The sequence below is a fragment of the Peromyscus maniculatus genome, chromosome 1 (genome assembly GCF_049852395.1).
Source record: "Peromyscus maniculatus bairdii isolate BWxNUB_F1_BW_parent chromosome 1, HU_Pman_BW_mat_3.1, whole genome shotgun sequence".
Lineage (NCBI taxonomy): Eukaryota > Metazoa > Chordata > Mammalia > Rodentia > Cricetidae > Peromyscus > Peromyscus maniculatus.
The window spans coordinates 130,967,255-130,989,156 of NC_134852.1; the positions used below are offsets into that span (position 1 = coordinate 130,967,255).

A 21,902-nucleotide genomic window follows, 5' to 3' on the forward strand; every position below is an offset into this window, starting at 1 on the left:
TAAGGTTGTGATGAGAATTTAAGGAGTATTACTGCCTGTGTGTGAGGTCCCTTTCTGTACAATAAGGTTGTGATGAGAATTTAAGGAGTATTACTGCCCGTGTGTGAGGTCCCTTTCTGTTACCAGTTACAATGCCACAGTACCGTTCCTAGTTGGGTTTTTGTTGCTGTGACAAAACACCATGACCAAAAGCAACCTGGGGAGGAAAGGATTTATTTTGGCTTACAGCATACAGTCCATCATGAAGGGAAGTCAGGGCAGGAACCTGCGGGCAGGAACAGAAGCAGAAGCCACAGAGGAACGCTGCATACTGACTAGCTCTGCTAGGCTTGCTCAGCCTGCTTTCTTATAGCACCCAGGCGTAGCATGCCCACCGTAAACTGGGCCTTTCCAATCACTGAGAAAATTGCACACAGGCCATCTGTTGAAGGTATTTTCTCAATTGAGGTCTCTCCTCTTTCCAGATGAAGCATGTTTGGGGCAAACTGACAAACCTAAACAGCACAGACTGGGTGATTTTCAAGACAGCGTTTATCAGGATGGCAGCTTAGTACACAGAGGCAGGAAGCTGACTGGGAGGTAGAGGTCAGTGTGTCTTAAACAACAAAATATGTGGTGTGTTGAGGTGGGGGTGGGGGACTGGAGAGATAGCTTAGGAGTAAAAGCACTGACTGCTCTTCCAGAGGACCTGGGTTTGATTCCCAGCATCCACACCGCACGCAGCTCACAGCTGTCTGTAACTCCAGTTCCTGAGGATTAGATATTCTCAGACAAAACACTCATACACATAAAATAAGTAATTTGTTGTTTTTGGTTTTTTCGAGTTGGTTTTCTCTATGTAGCTCTCGATGTCCTGGAACTCACTCTGTAGCCCAGACTGGCCTCGAACTCACAGAGATCCACCTGCCTCTGCCTCCTGAGTGCTGGGATTAAAGGTGTGCGCCACCACCGCTTGGCAAACTAATTTTTAAAAGGTGTATTTTGACTCATGGTTCTGAGGGTGCAAAGTGGAGAGGACACACCTGGTGCTTGGCATGGCAGAACCCCAAGGTGATCCAGGTCTTTGGGTCTTTAATCTGAAGGCTCCAGAGTCAGGGTCTATTGCCAGTGGTCTTTATTGAGATCGGATAGCTCACCACCTTTCCTGGCTGTGTTCCTGTACACGACACCTTCCTAAGCCTCAGTCCCATGGTCTGTACGACAGGGCAAGTGACGCCTGCCTATCTTTAGAGCTGACATTTGGCTGGAGGGACAAACAGCTCAAAAAGTGCAGCTGTTTAGATTTTTACTTCTAAAGTATGCAGAAGGATATGACATCAAAGTATCCACGGCTGTTACCACTGGTTTCCAGTCTTCACATCTTCCCGTACTCCCTTCCATTCATTACGTTCATTTGAAACAGGCTTCACTATGTAGCCCAGGCTGGCCTTGTATTTGCCACCCTTTGGGGACTGCATGGGTCCACCACCATGCGCAAGTTCCCACAGATTAAGCACCTAATATGTGCCATGTCCTAGGCTCAGAGTTAAGAATACTGTTAACTTTTTTTTTCTCTCCAGAGAGTCCAGGAAGGCCTGATGACAATATTAATTAAAAATTACACAAGTACTTGCAATTGTCAGGCGTGTCTAAACCTTAAAAATTAGCTTATCACAAATTTGGATTCATCATGGCATTTTTCAACAAAATTTTTGTTTCTCCCCCTTTTTGTGAAGTGTCGTAAGTTTCATCAAAGCAGAAGTCGGAAAATCCGAAGATTTTCTGGTAAAGTATTTTAGGTTATGCTCGGCACATTCTGCCACGGAGCCCGGTCCTGGGTCTGGAAGACCAGAGACTCACACAGCCTAACGGCTTTAGACCCAGACTCTCAGGAAGTGTTCAACAGGCGGGGGAGCCAGGAGACAAGTGGCAGCTGCAGGGAGGTGACGGCCACCCGGAGGCGGTCACGTGAGCCGAGGCGTGCGCCCCGTGCGTCAGTCCCGCCCCTGCTCGGGTCCTAGCGGCCGCTTCAACCCCAGTTCCAGTCCCAGCTGCAGCCGCATCCCCAGCTCCAGCTCGCGCTCCGCTCCTGAGCTCGGACGTCTCCACGCGTCCCACCGCGGCTTCCGGAGCCTGGCTCTAAATTGCCTGAGCTCGTGCCCCGCGATCATCCACCGCCCTGCACCCTGGAGCGCCCGGCCGTGAGCCTCTGCAAGCTACTCGGGATCCTTGCGACCGTGGGCAGCGGCTGCCGCCTCTGTCCCCCTGCGGGAGGTAGGTGAAGCTGCCGTGCGGGGCTGGACGGGGAGCCGGGCCTGCGCGCCCCGCTGCAGCGGCTCCCCGAAAGGCAATTGGGGCACTTCTCCGGTTGCCAAGTTCCCCCGGGGCGCCGTATTTGCGCCTGTAAAGTAAGGGATGAACGACTATGGCAAGCGTTGGGTGCCGTTCTGGCTGCACCAGGCAGCGCCTGAAGGCCTCCGCCCCGGTCTTCTCTATGTCCCGGCGAGCCTACCTGTCCCTTGCAAGACCCAAGCCGCATTCCCCTCACCCAGTCCCTACACCGGAGGCCTGTGCGGTCCTCAATTCCTGGAACCTCAAGGTCTGTGCAGTATACGCCCTTGTTGGTTGAGGGAGTTGGGGTGTTGGCAGGCATTGGAGACATGTGCGCCAAAGGGCTGAGCATTAATATGCAGTTGGTGGCGCGGGGGCGGGGACCTCCGGGGTAAGCCCTGGCCAAGAGCTAGTGTTAGCTAGGGAGGTTGCGGGAAACCTGCCCAGCTGCGCCCTGAGTGAGACCGATCGCGTGTGTTGGGGAGCAGTGAGGTCTGGCTTGGGGATGCTGTTCCCTGGGGGCGTATTTCTGGTTCCTCTATGATGGAGCGCTCCCTGTCTTGGGGCCACAGAACTAAGAAAGCGGATTTTACAGAGGAGAAAACCGAGCTCCGGAGGGGTCTCTAGACTCCCCGAGGGGCTAGGTAGGGAATGTAGACTAGGTGTGTGCAGGGGACTAAGAGTGAAGTTTCGGGAAGACTTCCCTGAGGAAGGGGTGTTTGAGCTGTATGGAGAAAGCAAAGGGCCCAGGCCGTGCTCAGACGTCGACCTTAGACACTGTTCTTCTCGTTTCTCTGCAAGAGTTCCTGGGAGAGGAAGGCAGGCGGGAGCTGGAGAGGGGGAGAGGGCTCCCACTTCCCCTGGGAGTCTTTGTCCCAAAGAATGGGGTCCCACTCGGTTCTTTGGAGGGTCTGAGCGCCTTAGCTGTGCCTTTCCTGAATGGCCCTACCTCGCTGTTCCACACACAGGATATTTTCAAACCTCTCTCTCTTCTTGCCCTGGTCAGACTCGAGCCTAGAGGTCTTGACTTCCACCGGGCTAGCAGCTGTTAATTCCCACCTGGGAAGGAACTGCCTGGAGGAACCTGGGGGTGCAGAGCAGGATCGAGGTTCAGGCTCCTTTTCTGCTCCAATTCCTATTGTGAAGGAGAACGTCAGGATGGGGGCAGAGAAACCAAGTCCTAACAGCTGGGCAGACTGATGGGGGGGGGGGGGGGGACGAGCTTCAGGTGGAGGAGATGAGGTGTCCTGTTGAGGCAGCTGCAGGAATCAGTTGAACCCGGATGGTCCGTGGGTTTGAGCCCTAAAGCTTGTTGGATGAGGGGCGTGGGGGGGGCGTGGCAGGCTCCTGTCGCCAGCACTTGCTCCTGAAGTGAAGGGGGAAAGAGCTGCTAGATCATGAGGACTAGGTTGCCCTCACCACATATCTGGTGGCTCACCCGTGCCTGTGGCGCCATCTCCAAGGGGTCCAGTGCTCTCTTCTGGCTTCCACAGTCAGCAGCACACACACACACACACACACACACACACACACACACACACCAGTATTTGACTAAACTCTCGAAGCCAGGGCCTGTGGGTATAGACTACCCGGCTTCAGAGGAAGGAAAGGGTGAATTGCTGGCACAGTAGCTCGGAGAAGCATTTCACAGGCTGAAGAGCCAGAGGTGAGTGTGGGTTTGGGGTCTAACTTTTGGGCACATCCTCGACCCCCTCTGCGCAGCCTGCTTGCCTCTGATTGCTGGACCACGCTGGAGTTTCATTTAGTCGGTCTGGAGTGAGGTTCCCAATTTGCATGTCTAAGAAATTCCCAGGGGTGGCTGCTAGCCGCTGCTGGGTTTCCTGGTTGAGGAAGATGGACATTAACAGTCCCTGAATTGGGCCAACATCGGTTTCAAATCCAACTTCCCAGCCTTGTTGGCTGTGTGATTATAGGGAAGGCACTAAATCTCTCTGTCCCTCAGTCTTCTCAACTGTAGAATGAAGCAAACAGTGCCTGCTAGGGGGTCTGTGGGTGGTATGTAGAGTGAGTAGAAAATTTCTTATAAAGAAAAATGAAAAGAAAAAAAATATCAAAAAAAAAAAAAAAAAAAAAAAAAAACAAACCAGCGCCTGCCTCCAGGGAGTCGGAGGCCACAGATCTGGTAGAGGAGTGTAGCACTTGACCAGGAGACAAGTTGGTGATCAGTTGCAAAAGGAGAATAGCTTTGGGCAGGTGCTTGATGGAATCAAGTGTGCCGGGCAATGCCAGTGTGCTAGGATTCTGTGTCAGGGAGCGGAACCCTTGCCCTCCATGAAGCGCAGGGAGGGTACACAGCAGGTGACCTGTGTAATGACATGGAAGTGACATCTGCCTGAGCTTGCCAGGGTGTAGGAAATGAGCAGCTGAGTGGGCCTGGAAGGTTATTTCATTGGCCTGAATCACATGGTCTCACCGAGGCATTTAGGAGCTGCTGGGAGATACGGTCACCGGCTGGGCCCATCCAGGCTGCTCTAGGCGGCACCCAGCTTGTCCATGATATCTTGAGCACTGGACTCATCTCTCAGTTTCTTTGGAACAAAAGAACTTCCTGCAAAAAACAGGCCTGGGGATGTGGTCCAGTTGGTAGAGTTCTTGCCAAACAGGCACAAAGCCCTGGGTTCCACTCTTAGCCCTCATAAAACCAAGTATGGTGGGTTTATGCCCATAATCCCAGAACCCAGGAGACAGATGCAAGAAAATCAGAAGTTCAGAGTCATTCTCCTACACAGGGAACTGGAGGCCAGCCTAGCTACGAAAGATCCTGTCTCAAAAGAAAAACAAAAACCACAGACAAACCCATGATCGAAAGCTCAAGATGGGCTGCGTGGTGTATCCCTTGGCTGGGCTTTGAAGCACAGGGTTCTGCACTTAGGAGTGAACCTTGTCCTAATCAACAGACGTAAAGGGGCAGACTGTGATGGCCTGTGCCTGGACCCCCCACCCCCACCCCTGTGGTACCATTACTGTGACTCAGACACTTTATTGCTTTGTGCTGTGTTTCTGAGGGGGAAGGGGGGACAGCATCAGGCATCAGAAGTAAGGCAGCAAGTGGGGGTCATTAATATCCAGAGCCTCGTCATGCACTAAGGACTCACAGATTAACTGTCAACTGTTAGGAGCAGTAGTACTTTATGTCAGAGTAAAAGCACTGAGATGTCGGAACTGGTTTCCTCCATCAGAATGTATGTCTCCTACTTTCCAGGCCCAGATCAGTCGCTTTCCACAAGAGTCTGCCTTCTCCCTGCCCTCACACCCACAGGTTCTGCGGCTTGGAGTGTTTTACCCCCTGGGGCCAAACCTGTCTGTCCCTTTCAGGCTTGGCTCTTACCTCCCCCAGAGGGCCTTCCCTGGGTCATTTCCTTGCCTGCAAATCAGCAGACAGTGAACAGTAGCTACCCCAGGGAGACCAACCCCCCAGCCCCACCATGCCTAACGGCAGGATTGGTGCTGGAAATGCCAGCTGCTGTTGTTCCATCCTGACCACCCCCACTCTGCTAGACACCCTCCCCCACTACTTCCCAGGTCCTGCCTAACAAGTCCTGTTCCGCCCAGAGGCGCAACAATAACAACCCCTCTAAAGAGGTCCACATCCCAGCCCTGCGAAGGTGTGTGGCCTTATGCAGCAAAAGTGACTTCTCAGAGGGGAGAGGGACATTGTCCTGAATTGTCTTACTGTACCACAGGATCCTTATAAAGAGGAGGTAGAAGCCAGATGTGGTCGCACACACCTTTAGTCTCAGCACGCTGGAGGCAGAGACAAGCGGATCCTTGAGTTTGAGGCCAGTCTGGTCTACAGAGCAAGTTCCAGGACAGCCAGGACTACACAGAGAAACCCTGTCTCAAAAAAAAAAAAAAAAAAAAAAAAGGAAATAAGTAAATAAAGAGGTAGAAGATGACGACTGAGGAAGCTTAGGTGTTAGCTCAGGGTTAGAGGGCTTGCCCTGAACTCTGTCCTCAAATCTGGGAAGGAAGGAGGGAGGAAGAAGGATGGGAAGACAAGAAAGGAAGCAGGAACAGACCCTTGAAGACTCCAGGCTTCTGGTTCTGAAGGAGGAGTCCTAGAACTCCTGTCCCCGCCCCCATCCCCCAGTTGTGAGACACAAATGGGTCATTTGCATCAGCAGCTACCAGATGCTCACCTGACTAGAACAGGCTCCAGCCAGGGCTGTTCCACTCCATCCTGGCTCACTAGTAGGTAGAGATCACTGAGGCCGCCAAATGTTTGATGTCCCACGGGCCATGTTGCCCTGTAAGAAAGAATTGTACTAGCTAGCTCATTGCCAATAGCACAGAGGCCTGGAGACCATGCTCAGTGGGGAAGAGAGCTTGCTGGGTAAACGTAAGGACTGAGTTCAGATTCCAGCAACCGCACTGGGATGTAGCCAGGCATGATGGGATGATTCCTGGGACTTGCTGGCTGCCTGCCTTGCTCCAGCCTCATTGAGAGACCCCATCTCAAAGATAAGGTGGTGTATGATAGAGCAGGACACTCAGCGACTTCTGACCTCCATGTACATACGCACATGCACACACACACACACACACACACACACACACACACACCCTCACCCTCCTCATTCTCCACACATTCCACAGGGACAGAGACGTCAGCTTCCTGGCTGGCAGGAACAGCAACCTGCTTGGAAGGCTGAGGGCTAAGTCAATGTCCATTCTGCTGAAACGCAAGGGCTGCAACCTGGACCCTGCTCACACAAACCTGCCATTGCACAAGAGTTCTTTGTTTTAAAATAAAATGTTAATGACATTTTAGAGTACAGGGCAGAAAAGATTGACATTAAGGCTTCAATGAGCATCCTGCACAGGAGGGCTTTGGATTTAGTGTTTGATCGTCTTCTAGGCGCTGGCTTTTGTGTCTATCCCCGGGACGTGGTGTACTCCTGGCTGGTCACGCCAGGGATACGGCGTGCCTCGCTTCTCAGGATGCGCTCTGTGTTTACACGGCCTTCTCTGTGGCCGGGCCGTGTGACTGTTCTCACAAGAGGCATGGTGTCTCACGCCTCCAGCTGCAGTCCAGAGCGCCAAGCCTGGCACAAACCATCCGGGCAGGTCGCAGGAGTGAACTACAGAAAAGCTGCCCATCTCGGCTAGCATGTGAGACACTTGAGGTGTTACCACCTGGGGAGTCAGTGACCCAGTGGCGTGGTTGAGACCCCAAGAGGGAAAGCCAAATCATGAAAAAAAAAATCTGTCCCGATAAGACCTTTGAGACAAACAGATATGAATTAAGTCCTAATTTGCCATGGCTCGCTGAGCAACGTTGGGCTGGTTACTTAATTCTTCTGATGTTCAGTTTCTCTGTGAAATTTATTCGCCTTACAGAGGGAAGCAGAGCAGGGGGTGTGGGGGAGGGCACGACAAAGAAAGGTGGCTAGGAAAAGCCTCTGTGGCCCAGTGGCTCGTCATTGTCACATGCCAACCTGCCCAGTGCAGCACCTGGCACGCAGCCAGCCCTTCGGATGTATGATTCGTCTAATTTCTGGGGAAATCCTGTCAGGTAGAGGGCCACTGGAGCCCAGGCCTTTGCTTCTTTCTCATCCATCTGCAACTCCAAAGCCGCATTTTTCCTCTGTCTCTTGGTGGCAGGAACGCATGCTCGACTCTGAGGAAGGTACTGCCAATTCTGCTGGGCAGAAAGTTCCTGCCTGGCACCTGAAGGATCAGGCGGAGCCACCAGTGGGGGTGGAGGAAGCAGAGAGAATGGGATTGGGGTGGGGCTAAGCCTTGTTTATCACATCAGGAAATTCACACTGAGAGATCTCAGGACATAGACGTCGGGTGTGATGGTGCACCCCGAGTCCAGTGCTGAGGACCCTGTGAGGCAGGACAGTCCAGGGTTCGAGAAGTAGATGCAATAGGAAACAAGGAGGACAGGAAAGTATATTGTTTTGACTTACGGTGATACCCACCAAGAGCACCCCTGGGAATAGTCGGAGACATTGCAGTTGCATCTAAGGATGGGGAACTTTGCTGTCTGTACACAGTTACAAAGGCTCTTCACAGGCGTTGAGAAATGTGTGATCTGTGTGGCATTATGAGTGGCCCTGATAGGAAAGGGGTGTTATTTTTTTAGCTATGTGCTTCCGGAGAACTTTCTTTTTTCTAGTGCTGGGGATGGAGTCCAGGTCTTGTATATACTAGACAGTGGCTATGTCACTGAGCTACAACCCCGGCACTCAAAATTAAGTTATGTTTTTCTTCCCCTCTCCCCTTCTCCACTGACCGCAAGCCCACACTTACACACAGTAGGTGAACACTATGTCCCCAGCTCTGCCTTATATATTAGGGGTTTTTGTGTTGTTTTTTTAGCACTTTGTGTATGAGTGTTTTGCCTGCACGTATGTATGTGCGCCATATGTCTGGTGCTCCTGGAGGTCAGAGGAGAGAGTGTCAGATCCCCTGAACTGGAGTTGCAGACAGTTAGTGAGCCACATGACCTCTGAGCTAATCACTGTGAACCGGCGTCTGAGCCATAATGATGCTAACCAATAATGATCAGTCATAGAACAGAGAAGTGCAGGTGTGGTCGGGCAGCTTGGATTCCAGCTCCTCTACCCCATGTTCAGGGGTAGGAGCCAGTAGGTCTTGAGGGGCATGTGCACTCTTGTGTTTATAGTCACTTGTGTGGCCTAGGCTGTGGGCAAACGCTGCCGGGCATATCTTGCACAGGCATTAGTCACAGCAGGACAGTAGCAGTGACTCTGGGACCCTGCAGCCTTTGCTGCCACAGAAAGGCAGCCCTGGGCACTGAGGGTGAGCCCCCAGGAGATCCAGCGGCCATTGTGGTTTGTCCCTTGTCCTGGAGGCCTTGCTTTGGTCATTACAAGCATAGTCTGTCATGTTGATGGCTGCCATAGGATCCCAGCATAGCAAGACACACAGGGGTCCTGGCTTCCAGAGAACAGCTGTTTCCCAAGGACCCCTGAGGGAGCTTGGTTTTGCTGCTTCCCAGATATCCAGGTCCACATCTGTCTGGGACCCAAGGCTCAGCCTCACAATTGACACAAATAAAGATGACTGTTGTTCCCGTGCCTCGGCCTGTGCTGGTGAGCTGATTCTACCTCCCCCATTGATGGCAGTGAGAAAGGAAGGGACGGAGGACTTGAGCTGGCTGCCCCCTCCCCCAGAAACTTCTCCCCAGGTATGTTGAGGCGGGAAGGGGAAATTGTAGGTGCCTAAGTGAGCAACTTCTGGAAAGTTCTCATGTCTTGTCAACTAGGGTCTCCTTCCTTGGATTTGGGAGTTCACAATAGATTGAGTTTGCTAGGAGGAGGCTGAGGGTCAGAACTGGAATTGGGAGCTGAGGTAAGGCCTGCTGGACTTTCTCTGTGTCTGGAGCAAGCAATCTGACTCGCCCTAGGTGCCTGTCTTCATGTGCAGAGGGAGATCAAGCCACCAAGCTACAACTCCTCACTGAGGCTAGTTTTCCTCATGTGTCCCTACCCAGGCATCTAGTCATAAGGAATGTGACCTTTTTATGCTATGGAAGAGAAAGCGTCGCTGGAGCCAATATAATTAGCAACTTGTAGTAAGGGGAAAAGGAAAAGCGAGATAGATCATCGTTGTACAAGGTTTTGTATCAAACTATGGTGTTTGTGAATCCATGACGAGGACGCTGCCCCTTGATGGGAGACCTGTGTGTTGTGTTTGTGCCAGCCTCGGGGTGTGGCTGTACCTCATGGCCTAACACAGCTGCCTAAGCTCAAGAACCACAGCTGCATTCTAGCCAGGAGAACACAGTCTCCCCCTTAAACATCTTTCCTAAGGGGCCAAGGAGAAGGCTCGTAATGTAGAGGTGCCTGCAGCCAAGCCTGCTGGCTGTGTTCAGTCCCTGGACCCCACATGGTAGGAGACTCCCGCTGGTGTCCTCTGACCTCCACATGAACTTTGTAGAGCGCCCCCAACCCCAGTTAAACAAATATTACAACAACCACAACAAACCGACCCTCCCCTCAGGTTGTACGCAGCCTTTCTGCTTCTGTTTCAGTAAGATCCACTTGGGTGTATGGTGTTGTGAAAGCATTTCCACAGAACTGAAACTTCCCCTCTGCGGGGAGCAGCTCAGAAAGCTACAAGACTAATCGGGCTCCTCCTGAGGTTATACAGACAGCGAGCAATAGCTGGGGAACAGACACTCTACAGGCAGCCCAGCAGCCCGCGAGGCAGGTCCGGAGCTCCAGGTTGCAGCTTTCCTGAGTCCTCACTGTCTGGGGCAGGTTTAGATGAGCAGCTGCCTCCGAGTCGTCGTCCCCCACCCCCACCCCCCTGCAAATCTGTAAGTTTTCCCCCGTTGGGTCACCAAGCTGTACTTGGGAGGATCATCTCTTTTGTCCGTAATTACTGCCCTTTGAGGAGTGAACAGACAGTTCGCTTCTCCCCAGGAAACGTCTCACAGCTCATGGTCTTGCTGGGCTGTCTGGAAAATGCAGCCCTTATCTGAGAGACTGTGTTCTTAGCTCTGTAGGAGCAAACAGCTTTGACAGGTGACAGATGCTGCCTCAGCTTCCTTAAGAGCAGATTCAGGACGTATTGAGACCCGCAAAACTGGGTTCACTCCATTCGGGATGTGTACCAAGTGCCTGCCGGGTATGAGGCATGGTGCCAGGCAGTCACAGCTGGTCCCCAGGGTCAGGAGAGTGTTTATCTCGAGGCATCTGTGAGCTAGCTGTGGAAGGCCACTTCCCCACCGCTGCTGCCACTGTCGAGCAGTGGGGGAGGGGTGGTCAGGTAAGGATTAGGAGATGAATATGGCCAGATCACAGCAACAGAGCCCTGCCTGCTCCAGTGGCCAAGTTCTGCATCTCAGCTCCAAGCCACACTGACTGGGGCCACAGCTGAATCTATTTAGCACGGCACCATCCTGGCTCCTGGAGCCACTGACCTGGTTGAGTCTGCTAGTAGTCTTGGGTGCCACATTGTCCTGGTCTGTAAAGCGGACTGGGACAGAAAAGGCTCTGGGGCGAGAAGCTGCAAGCCCCAGAGAGGATCAGGTGGCTCTGGCATCTGTCCCAGGCTGGCCTGCTCTGAGGGTAAACTTGGCAGCTGACGTGAAGTTTCAGACTGGGAGTACAGAAATGAACGTATGGCCAGCACACTAAGGAAGAGGGTCCAAAGAAATAAAAACCACAGGCCCGCGTTCAATCGGACATCGCAAGAGTGCATCTTATCAAGGAAGGCCGAGTACGGGCTTTTGAGATTTAATTTCCATTTTAGGAGTGTGTGCTGAGTTAGAATGTGAATGTGTGTTCTGTTTCAGCAGCTGTCAAGAAAGTGACAGAGCCTCAAGAGAAGGAGATGGCTGAGACAAAAACAAAACACTAGGCCAGACATAGGAACACTCGGAATGTTTGTGTAAAAGTTATAAAAATTTGTTTTTTGGTTTTGGTTTGTTTTGGTTTTTTGAGACAGGGTTTCTCTGTGTAGTTTTGGTGCCTGTCCCGGATCTCTCTCTGTAGCCCAGGCTGGCCTCGAACTCACAGAGATCCGCCTGCCTCTGCCTCCCAAGTGCTGGGATTAAAGGCGTGTGCCACTGCCACCCAGCAAAAAATTTCCTTTTTTAATTTTGTGCGACTATACATGATGTGTATATGGGGACATGCATGCCGTGGTGTGCTTGTGGAAGTCAGAGGTCAATTTGGGGAATTGGTTCTTTCCACCATGTGGGTTCTGGTAATTGAATTCTCACTGCCAAGCTTGTGCAGCAAGCACCTTTACCCGCTACGTCATCTTGGCAGCCCCCTCTCCCCTTTGTGTGTGTGTGTGTGTGTGTGTGTGTGTGTGTGTGTGTGTGTGTGTGTGTGTGTCAGTGACAGGGTCTTACTGTGTAGCCTAGGTGGGCCTGTCTGGAACTCACTATGTAGTCCAGGCTGGACTCGAACCTGCAATCCTCCCACCTCAGCCTTCAGAGTGCTGGGATTACAGTCACCACACCCAGCTTGTTTACAAGTGATTGTGAGGACATTTTCATTTCCTTTGAGTGCATGCTGGGAGTAGAAATGCTGGGCCATAAGGAATTGTCAGGCTGTTTTCCATAGCAGGTGTACGGTTTTACAGTTCCTCTAGCAACTGTGGGTTCCAATTCCTGGACGTCTTTGCTGACTTTTTTTATTGCCCAGTTTTAAGATTGTATCCATCCTAGTGGGGTGTGACTTTAAATTGTATTTCCCTAATGATATCTTTTCATGTGTACTCCAGCTATTTGTGTGTGGGTTTAAAATCCTTTTGTGTGTGTGTGTCTGTCTGTCTGTCTGTCTGTGTTTGTATCTACCACAAGCACCCAATAGAGGCTGGAGGAGAACATCAGTTATTCTGTGTATGCATTTGTATTACTCTTTCTTAGATTTATTTACTTTTTATTTTATGTGTATGAGTATTTTGCCTGCCCGTGGGTATGTGTGCACCCCATGTGTGTCTGGTCAGAAGAGAGTGTCAGGTTCCCTGGAACTGGAATTATGAGTGGTTGTGAGCTACCATGTGGGTGCTGAGAGCTGAACCCCAGTGCTCTGCAGGAGCAAGAGATGCTCTTAACCCCCCCCACCACCACCACCATCTCTCCAACTCCCCTCTTATATGATAGTGTCCCTCATCACGAACAAGCTCTTTATCTTAATTATTCTTTTGTTCCTATTGCTTTGCCTGCCATGTTGAAGAAATCTTGCTGGTTATGGTGACAAATTGACTGTAGTCTAGGCACCTGAGAGGTGGTAGCAGCAAGGATATTGTGAGTTCGAGGCCAGCTCAGGTACACGGAAAGTTAAAGGACAACCTGCACTGTATGTAATAAAACTTATGTCAAAGGAAACCACAACACCCAAGGGCTGGACTGGAACACTTGCCTAGGGTGTGCGAGGCCCTGGGGTCCATCCTCAGTACCACCCCAGTGCCGCACCCACGCCTCTGCTTAACCCAAGATTGTGAAGATGTCCTCTACCTCCTGAGTTTAGCTCTTAGGCTTCGGTCCATTTCCATGTCACACTGGCATGCAGTGTAGGGAAGGGATCCAGGGTCTCTCAGCCCCGTTTGTCGAAGATTATTCTTGCCGAATTCAGTCATTTTAGCGTCTGGCTGAAAGTCAGCTGACCCTGCCAGTATGAGACTTCCTTCTTAGAGTCTTGCTGCACTGTCTCCGGACCATGTCGGTGTGTCCCTGGGTTCTAGACCTCCCACTTCGAGCCATCACACAGTGTAGAAATACTGTAATTTATGGAACAGGCCTTCACTGGTGGACATCTGTGGGCACTAGCAATTTCTTGCTGTCATTGATGTTATTGGAGCTTCAGAGGACAATCGTAAGAATGTTCATTTACTGAGGGGAAACACATCGAATGTTATGTCTGTGCCAGGCACTTTCTAAGCCAGTCAGTGGGCGTGTGGATAATGAAGGAAAAGGGCCTGCAAGATGGCCCAGCAGGTGAAGTCACCCGCTGCTAAGCCTGATGGCCTCTTCCATCCTGGGGGCCACAGGGTAGGAAGGGAGTTGGTCAACTTTGGCAAGTTGTTCTCTGACCTGTATACATGCTCTGTGACCGGCACATACCTGTACATGTACACACGTGCACACATAAAAAAAAATAAGTACAAGACTCATTCCATGAGATGGAGCCCATACCTAATACTGCTTGGGTGACCAAGAACCTCAGATTAGATAACCCAGGGACCCAGGGTAAATCCAAATACTACTGTTCCTAAGTGGGGGGGGGGGAGAGCAAAATGACTCCTAATGATATCCTTCTTTACTCCGGGATTATTGTCTTACTCTGCCATCATCAGAGAAGCTTCCTCCTGCAGCAGATGGGAACAAATGCAGAGACCCACAGCCAGACATTACCCAGAGAGTAGAGATCTTGGGCCACTCAGCCCTGTGAATGGGATGTCTCCATTGTATCCTTCCCTCAGGGTTAGGGAACCCTACCAGAAGCCATGTAAGAGCCAGAAAGGATGGAGGACACCAAGAAAACAAGGCCCTCTGAATCAGCATGAGCAAAGCTCATATGAACTCACAGAGACTGAGGCAGCGTGCACAGGACCTGCATGGATTTGCAGCAGGTCCTATGGGAGCCCGTTCTCAGGTTCCTCGTGGCTTTACCCAGCAGGTTCACATAGAGGATGATTAGGACCACGGGCCTGAGTGCAGGTGTCTGAGATGGTCTGCACTTGGCTGTGCTGGGGGAAGAGGTCTTTTGCTCCACCCCTTGGTGTCTCTATAAAAACCCTGGGGCAGAGACAGTTGGGGCCTGTTGGAAAAGGTTCCAGGCCCTCTCGAGGCTATCCTTTATTTTCTATCTGTTTATCTCCACGATAGTCTCCGCAATAAATCCTTCTATCTAATATTTCCTGCTGCTGGCACTCAAGGAAACTCTGGGGAGCTGTGGGGTTGGTGGGTAAACGCCCCACAAGGTCCTCTGTATATATTACATTATGGTTTCCAGATTAGTGTTTTTATGGGACTTCTGGATGTGCGAATGAGTGGGTCTCTGATTCTTGTGCCTTCTCTTGGGCTCTTTTCCTTCCGTTTGTTTGTGTTGTCCAACTTTGATGTAATAGTTTTGGTTTTATCTTATTTTGTTATATTTTATTATTCCTTAGAAGGTTTTTTTTTTTTTTCCCCTAAAGAGAGACAGAATGGGAGTGAATCCAAGTGGGAGAGGAGGTGGGGAGGAACTGGGAGGAGTAGAAAACTGTAGTCAGGATATATTATGTAAAAAATAATCTATTTTCAATAAAAGGAAACAAGTATAAGAAAAGAAAGTACATAGGACAGTTTCAACACGGGAAGGTCATTGAGAAGAAAATACAACAGGGTCTTTGACCTGGAAGTTTGGAGATTTCTCTCAAGTGGCATCCTTTGGGCTACAACCCCAATAGTGAGAAATAACACAGAAAGCTGTTCCAGGCGCAGGGAACAAATGCAAAGGCCTTGGGGGTGGGGGGTGGGCATGCACTTGATGTGTCGGATGAATGGAAAGCAACCGGTTTCTCCTGGAAGAGCAGCTAAGGCCTGAGAGGTCCAGGGGCCCCAACCCGTGCAGGCTTAGTAAGCATGAGTTCTAGTCCTTGTATGGGAGGAGTTGCTGGAGGGTGGTAAGCAGAGGAGTGGTTTGATATAGTTTAAGTCTTAAAATAGCTGTGGTTGTTTGCTAGACACTTCTGGTTTCTAAGCACTCAAGAGTTCTCCGAAGTGAAATGACTGGGCCAATAGGCTTGGACATTTGAAACGTTCTCACCTTATTGCCTCCCCAAATGATTGTTCTGGGTTTTACCTCTGACGGTGTGGTCATCACCAGCATCATGCAGGTACCCAGACCACCCACCTCCGCTCTGCTTCCCTTGCAGGACCGTCCTTGCTGCACCTGCGCAGTAACTCTGGCTGCACAGCGGACCCCGCGGGTAACACGGGCACCGCTGAAACATGGCAGACGAAGACCTCATCTTCCGCCTGGAAGGTGTTGACGGTGGCGGGTCCTCCCGAGCTGGCCGCGATGGGGATTCCGATGCAGACAGTGACGATGATGAGGACTACTTCATCTGCCCCATCACTGATGACCCCATGTCCAACCAGAATGTCAGCTCCAAGGTCCAGAACTACTACAGCAACCTGATGAAAACAGAGTGCGGCTCCACAGGGTCACCAGCCAGCTCCTTCCACTTCAAGGTGAGTGGCCACCTGTTCTGCACGTGGGTCCGTCTCACCTATTATGAGGGATGGGGAGCTGGGGTCTCTGTTTGATGTCATAATTGTCTTCAAACCCTGGCAGTGCATTCTGGATGGGAGAGTATTCCTGTTCATCTGGGAGGTGACTGTTAGTTTAAGATACGGTGTATCACTACAGAGCAGTAGATTGAAAACCATTTGGGGCTGCAGGTGAAGACACTCACTGGTAAGCCTGATGATTGGAGTTGGTATCCCCAGAACCCACACAGGCTCCTGTAAGCTGTTTTCTGGCCTACAATTATGCCGTGGCACCTACATTCCCCCACATGGACGTGTACACACACAATAAACAAATGTAATGTTTAAAATGGGTGTTTAAAAGCCTTTCCCTGAGTCTTACCCTTTTTTTTTTTTTTTTTTTGAGAAATGGAACAAAATAGAATTTAATAGAAAATTTTGCAGAGCACTGTAGACTGCAAGACTTGGATATTGTATAATCCTTCCCTGTGTGTAAAAATTTGGCGGGTGTATTCATTGCTTACGGACCACATCTCAACATTCAAGAAAGAATGGAACAGCAGGATACAGTAAAAAACATTGAAGAGCATTAAAAAGTACAAGGATCTCATTTCTCATGCTTTGTTGTTGAGACAGGGTCTCACGAAGTAGCCAAGCTGATAATGAGCTCATGATCCTCCTGCCTCAGCCTTAGGAGTGCTGGGATTATGTGTCTGGCTCAAGATTATTTTTATTTTCCTTTCTTTCTCTTCTTTGTTTTTCTTTTTCTTTTTCTTTTTCTTTTTCTTTTTTTTTTTTAAAGACAGTGCCTCGTGAAATCTTAGCCTCATTATGTTGCCATGTCTATCTGATCTCACTCTGTAGATCAAGCTGGCCTTGAACTCAGAGATCCACCTGCCTCTGCCTCCTGAGTACTGGAACTAAAGGTGTGCATCACCACCACTACCACTACCACCACCTGCCTGTAGGATAGGATTTGCTGAAGGAGGTGGAGGCAGAAGGATCATGAGTTTGAGGCCAGCCTGGACTCTGAACTCTTAATCTTCCTGCTTCCATCTCCCAAGTGCTGGGATTATAGAGCCACCAGTCTTGGCTAAGATCTTTCTTCTTGGAGCATGTGTACAGGAATCCATCCTTACCCATGAACAGTGTATTCTAGGACTGCAGGGGATGCCTGAGACATGACAGGTACCTAAGCCTCTGTATGCTGTTTCCCCCTGTACACACAGACCTGTGATAAAGGTTTAACTCGTAAATTAGACACATTAAGAGGTTAACAGTCACTAATAGTAAAACAGAACAATTATAACAATACAGTATAATAAAGCTATGGGCTGGGGGTGTGGCTCAGTGGTAAGCTCATACACAAGGCCCTGGGCACCATCTCCAGCACCGCAGAGAACCAAACTGGGACGAACAAACTGTGAAGTGGTGGACGTGGGTCTCTCTCTTTCTCTCAAGGTATCACATTGTACTGTGTACGTGTAGATAACTTCTGTGCTATCTCTTGTTGGCCACAAGTAACTGAAACCACAGAATGGGAAGTCACAGATAAAGGGGACCACTGTCCACACCCTTCACAAATACAACAGTATAGTGGCTTGGGTTTGGTGATGGGCTTCCGGTAAAGTACTATATTTTCACTTGATCTTAGCCAAAAGGCCGAGAAATGGTAAGTACTATATTTTCAAAAAACATGTATTTAGCTGGGGATACAGCTCGGTCTGTAGAGCGCTTGCCTGGCACACACCAAGCCCTGGGGTCCGTCCCTAGCATCACATAAACATCCCAGCACTTGAGAGGTGGTGGTGGTAGAATGGTCAGAAGTTCAAGGTTATCATCAGCTCTATCTCGGGTTTGAGACCAGCCTGGGATATGAGACCATGTCTTTAAAAAAGACAAAAGAAGCTAAAAAGTGGCTCCTCTGTTGAGAATGCGTGCTGCTCTTGCAAGCAACCCAAGTTTGGATCCCAGCCTCCTCTTGAGCTGGCCCATTACTGTCTGTAACTCCAGCTCCAAGGGATGGGATGCTTTCTGACCTCCTTGGGCACCCTTGTACACATGTGGCATACACACCCACAGACATATACATACATGAAATTTTAAAAAATGAATCTTGAAAGATATATATTTTTTTAAAGACAGAACACACACAAACATGTATTGAATCTCATGCTTTTATTGAAACCCATTTAACAGGAATGAGCTTAGGAACTGAATTACGTTTTAATTCAGTTGTGTGTACTTATGGCCTATTAACGTTTCTGATATTAGCTAAACACTGAGTACAGTGAGGAAACAGTGTGTGCCCTTCTCTTTGTGATCTCACCTGTGAGGGAGGGGCAGGCTGAATTCTTGTTAACCATCGTTTTTGAAACAGTACCTTAGATTGTGTGCATACTGGAGGCATTGCATACATACCACTTCCCTTTCTGATTCTACACCCCAGCATATAGCCCTAGCCATTTGTTACTGACTGAAAAATAAAGGCTTTTAAAAGGACGTATAGATGCTGAGGTAGGGTGTATGCTTGGCCTGTCTGGGGTCCTGGATTCTGTTCCCAGCACCACCACCCATGCACGAAAAAGTCCTTTGCAATACTTAACTGCCCTCCCCTACATTTGTTTCCTGATAAAAGCTGACTTGGTGAGTTCTCTACCTTGGATACTGTCAGTGTTTGGGGGTACAGGCACAGGAAGCAGTTCTTCCACTGCCTCTGTCTGAGGGGCCCCCTGGCCCTTAAGGACCTTATCTCATGAGTCCTGGCTTCAACACAGAGAATTACAGGACCAGCCAGTTTAGAAGCAGGGTTTTTTTGTTTTGTTTTGTTTTGTTTTTATGCTTTTAGAGAGGGCCTCACCGTGTAACTGATCTGAAATTTACTGTGTAGACCAGGCTAGCCTCAAACTCACAGAAATCAGATTGCCTCTGCCTTTCCAGTGTTGAATTAAAGCCATGCACCAACCACCATGCCTAGCAGAGTTGGGGTTTCATAAAGGTATTTTTGTTTTGTTTGCATATGTGTATGATTGCATGTGTGTGTAGAAGCCATTGGATGTCTTCCTCCATCACTGTCCACTTTGTTTATTGAGGCAGGGTCTCTTTATGAAGTCTACTGATTCTGGCTAGCCAGGTTACCCTGAGGATCCTGAGTTCTGGGATCACGGGTGGCTGCCATGCCCGTGTGGCTTCTGATGTGGGTGCTGGGGATCCAGCTCCAGCCCTCAGGGGTGCTGGGGGTCCAACTCCAGCCCTCGGGTGCTGGGGGTCCAGCTCCAGCCCTCAGGGGTACTGGGGTCCAGCTCCAGCCCTCATGCCCTTTACCACTGAGCTATATCCCCAGCCCCAATGACGATAACTCAATATGGGCTTCAGCACAAGGGTTGAGAGAAAGAGAGGTGCTCAGAAGGAAAGGGAAAGCACCCCTGAGAGCATGAGTGTGGGTGCGCTTCTTAGAGTGCAGACGGACAGATGGCTGTGCACACCCTGCCGTAGGGACCAGCTGCTCAGCTCCCAGTGTTTGGTTTTTTCACAACAGTCCTCGTATGTTGGATTTTGTGAGGTTTGAAGGTTTGCTGAGAAATGTGAGATCACTGGGTGTTTCCCGAGGGGCACCTGCAGGATTACAGTTGATAATGTAAAAGTCTCGCTCACAGGGGTACGGAAGGCAGGACATCATTGTAAACAAAGTTTTACTGGGGACCTTTTGGGGATGGCTGGGGGAGGATTGGAGGCGCTAGCCTGAGGCACTGTTACTCTAAACTATCTCTCTAAAGAAAATGAACTCTCTGAGCAGCTTGTACAGGAAGTGTTTATTGTTGGGGGTGGGGTTCATGGCGCTCAGGTGATGAGTGGGTTTATTTTAACCTCACTCCTGGGGGAGGCCTCCTTTCCCTTCTCATGTCCCATAGCTTTCCTGTCTTTCTATCCTGCCTCAAAAATCTGTATTTGTCCAGTTTTTAAAATATATTTTAATAACATTTTACATGTATGTATTTAGGAAGTAGATTTGGTTTTGTGTGTGTGTGTGTGTGTGTGTGTGTGTGTGTGTGTGTGTGTGTGTGTGTGTGTATTTTATTTTGTTTGTTTTTGGCTTTTTGAGACAGGGTTCTCTCTGTAGCTCTGTCGATCAGACTGGCTTCAAACTCAGAGATCCGAGATCCGCCTGCCTCTGCCTCCTGAGTGCTGGCATTAAAGGCGTGCGCTACCCCACCCAGCCAGGTGAGGAGATTTATCAAATGTATATATAAATGATAAATGATATCAAATGTAGTTAGTTCTTTATTTTGGTTTGGTCAGAAAGCCGTTCCTTAGCTTCTGACTGAGGAGGAGGGTGTTTGTCTTATTAGGGTTCTGTCCACACCCTGGCAATGCCGTTGTAAAGGACAGGAGGAAGGTGAACCTTACTGGGCTTTGTGTAATAACATGGAGGAGCAGTTAACACACAGCGCTCTTATCCATGTTTAAGTTATCTTGAGACAGTGACTTAGCATTAAATACCTGTTACTATATTAAGATTTAATATTAAAACCATCCTCCATGACTTCAGAATTTGTCTTTTTAGAAAATGAATGATTTTAGTTCTTACAGACACTGGGGTAGAGTGGGGTTTTTGTTTTGTTTTGTTTTTCCCTTCCCAGGCTAGAGTTCCAGCTTAACTCACTCTCCATCACATAGCTCCAAAAATAACTCGGTCTCCTCTGGGTTTCTGGGCACCCTGAAGGGCAGGTTCCAGTTCATCCTGCTTTCCGTGGAAAGGCAGCTTTGGAACAGACTCCCAGTACCCCAGCACTCCACCCTAAGCTCCCCCTTTCCCAGCTTCCATCTCCAAACACAGCTAGAAAGGCTCAGTATGCGACCAGCTCCTGAGCCGGTGCAGAGAGATCTCTTTAAATGGAGAGTCTAACAGAGAGACATATTTACATTAAAATGAGTGATGTTACTAGGTAATTGTACTTTAAAAACGATGTCTGTAAATACTTCAGGGCCTGGGGATATGGCTCAAAGGAAGAATGCTTTCCTAGTATGGCATGGCCCTGGGTTTCATCTCCAATACCACACACACACACACACACACACACACACACACACACACACACACTCTCACACTCATGAACTCAACAAGTTAGGCTAAGCCACCAACCATCGTTAATACAGCAATTAAAGAGAAAATAACAAAACGCAGAGGAGAGAGAGTTACTCAGTGCAGCCACGTTGTACGCAGGAACAAGTAAGAGGTCCAGTGGCCCCTCTGTCTCCAGGGCGCTGACACAGAGGGTTTAGGTTTAAACAGAAGGCGCAACTATGTAGTCGAGGTCAAGGGTCATCCCTCCCATCAGCGGCCCACTGTGTCTTGGCAAGCTGATCTATAGTCAGAACTGTGTGAACTCTCTTCCTGGGAAGCAGGCCCCTGCTCTGACTGTCACCTGGGATTTAGCTTTCCCTTTTCCCAGCCTGGGATTCCTGGGGAAATTTTAATTCTTTGGAGTTCATTGTTTTGATAATCTGAAAGCACAATATCGATCTTTAAATTACCTTCTCTCCCTCCCAGACAGAAACCTCAAGCTTTGCTTAGGAAGCTCTCTACAACTGAGTTGTGTCCTCAGCCCCCAAAAATGTTAAGAAAAGCTACTATCACCAGGTCACATTACTTCCCCCTCACATACAAATCCCCAAATAGCCCATCCTTAAAGCTCCTCACTTCAGCGTTGAGTTCAGAATCCTGGTAGAGGAGCCAGGAGCAACTTCTGGGTTCAGTTCATCCCACCACATACCTCAAAGCTCCTAGAATGGCTTCCTTTTGTGTGCCTCTGCCTAAAACTACTTCTAGGTGAGGCCTTGTTCAAGGAAACCTCCAGTCTCGAACTCTGTGGGGCTCTCAGCA

The 21,902-nt window shown here is 49.7% G+C and overlaps 1 protein-coding gene across 2 annotated transcripts in view; it reads left to right on the top strand.

The window, feature by feature from the left end:
- Positions 1 to 1,970: 1,970 nt before the first annotated feature.
- Eef2k (eukaryotic elongation factor 2 kinase) overlaps positions 1,971 to 21,902 on the top strand; it is a 60,670-nt gene continuing 40,738 nt past the window's right edge. The window contains exons 1-2 of one of the 2 annotated variants that reach the window (XM_006980326.4): positions 1,971 to 2,253; positions 15,682 to 16,000. In XM_006980326.4, the coding sequence (XP_006980388.1) occupies positions 15,758 to 16,000 (243 nt within the window). In that variant the 5' untranslated portion in view covers positions 1,971 to 2,253; positions 15,682 to 15,757. The remainder of the gene's footprint in view (positions 2,254 to 15,681; positions 16,001 to 21,902) is intronic. The other variant, XM_042282912.2, reaches the window with a different exon arrangement.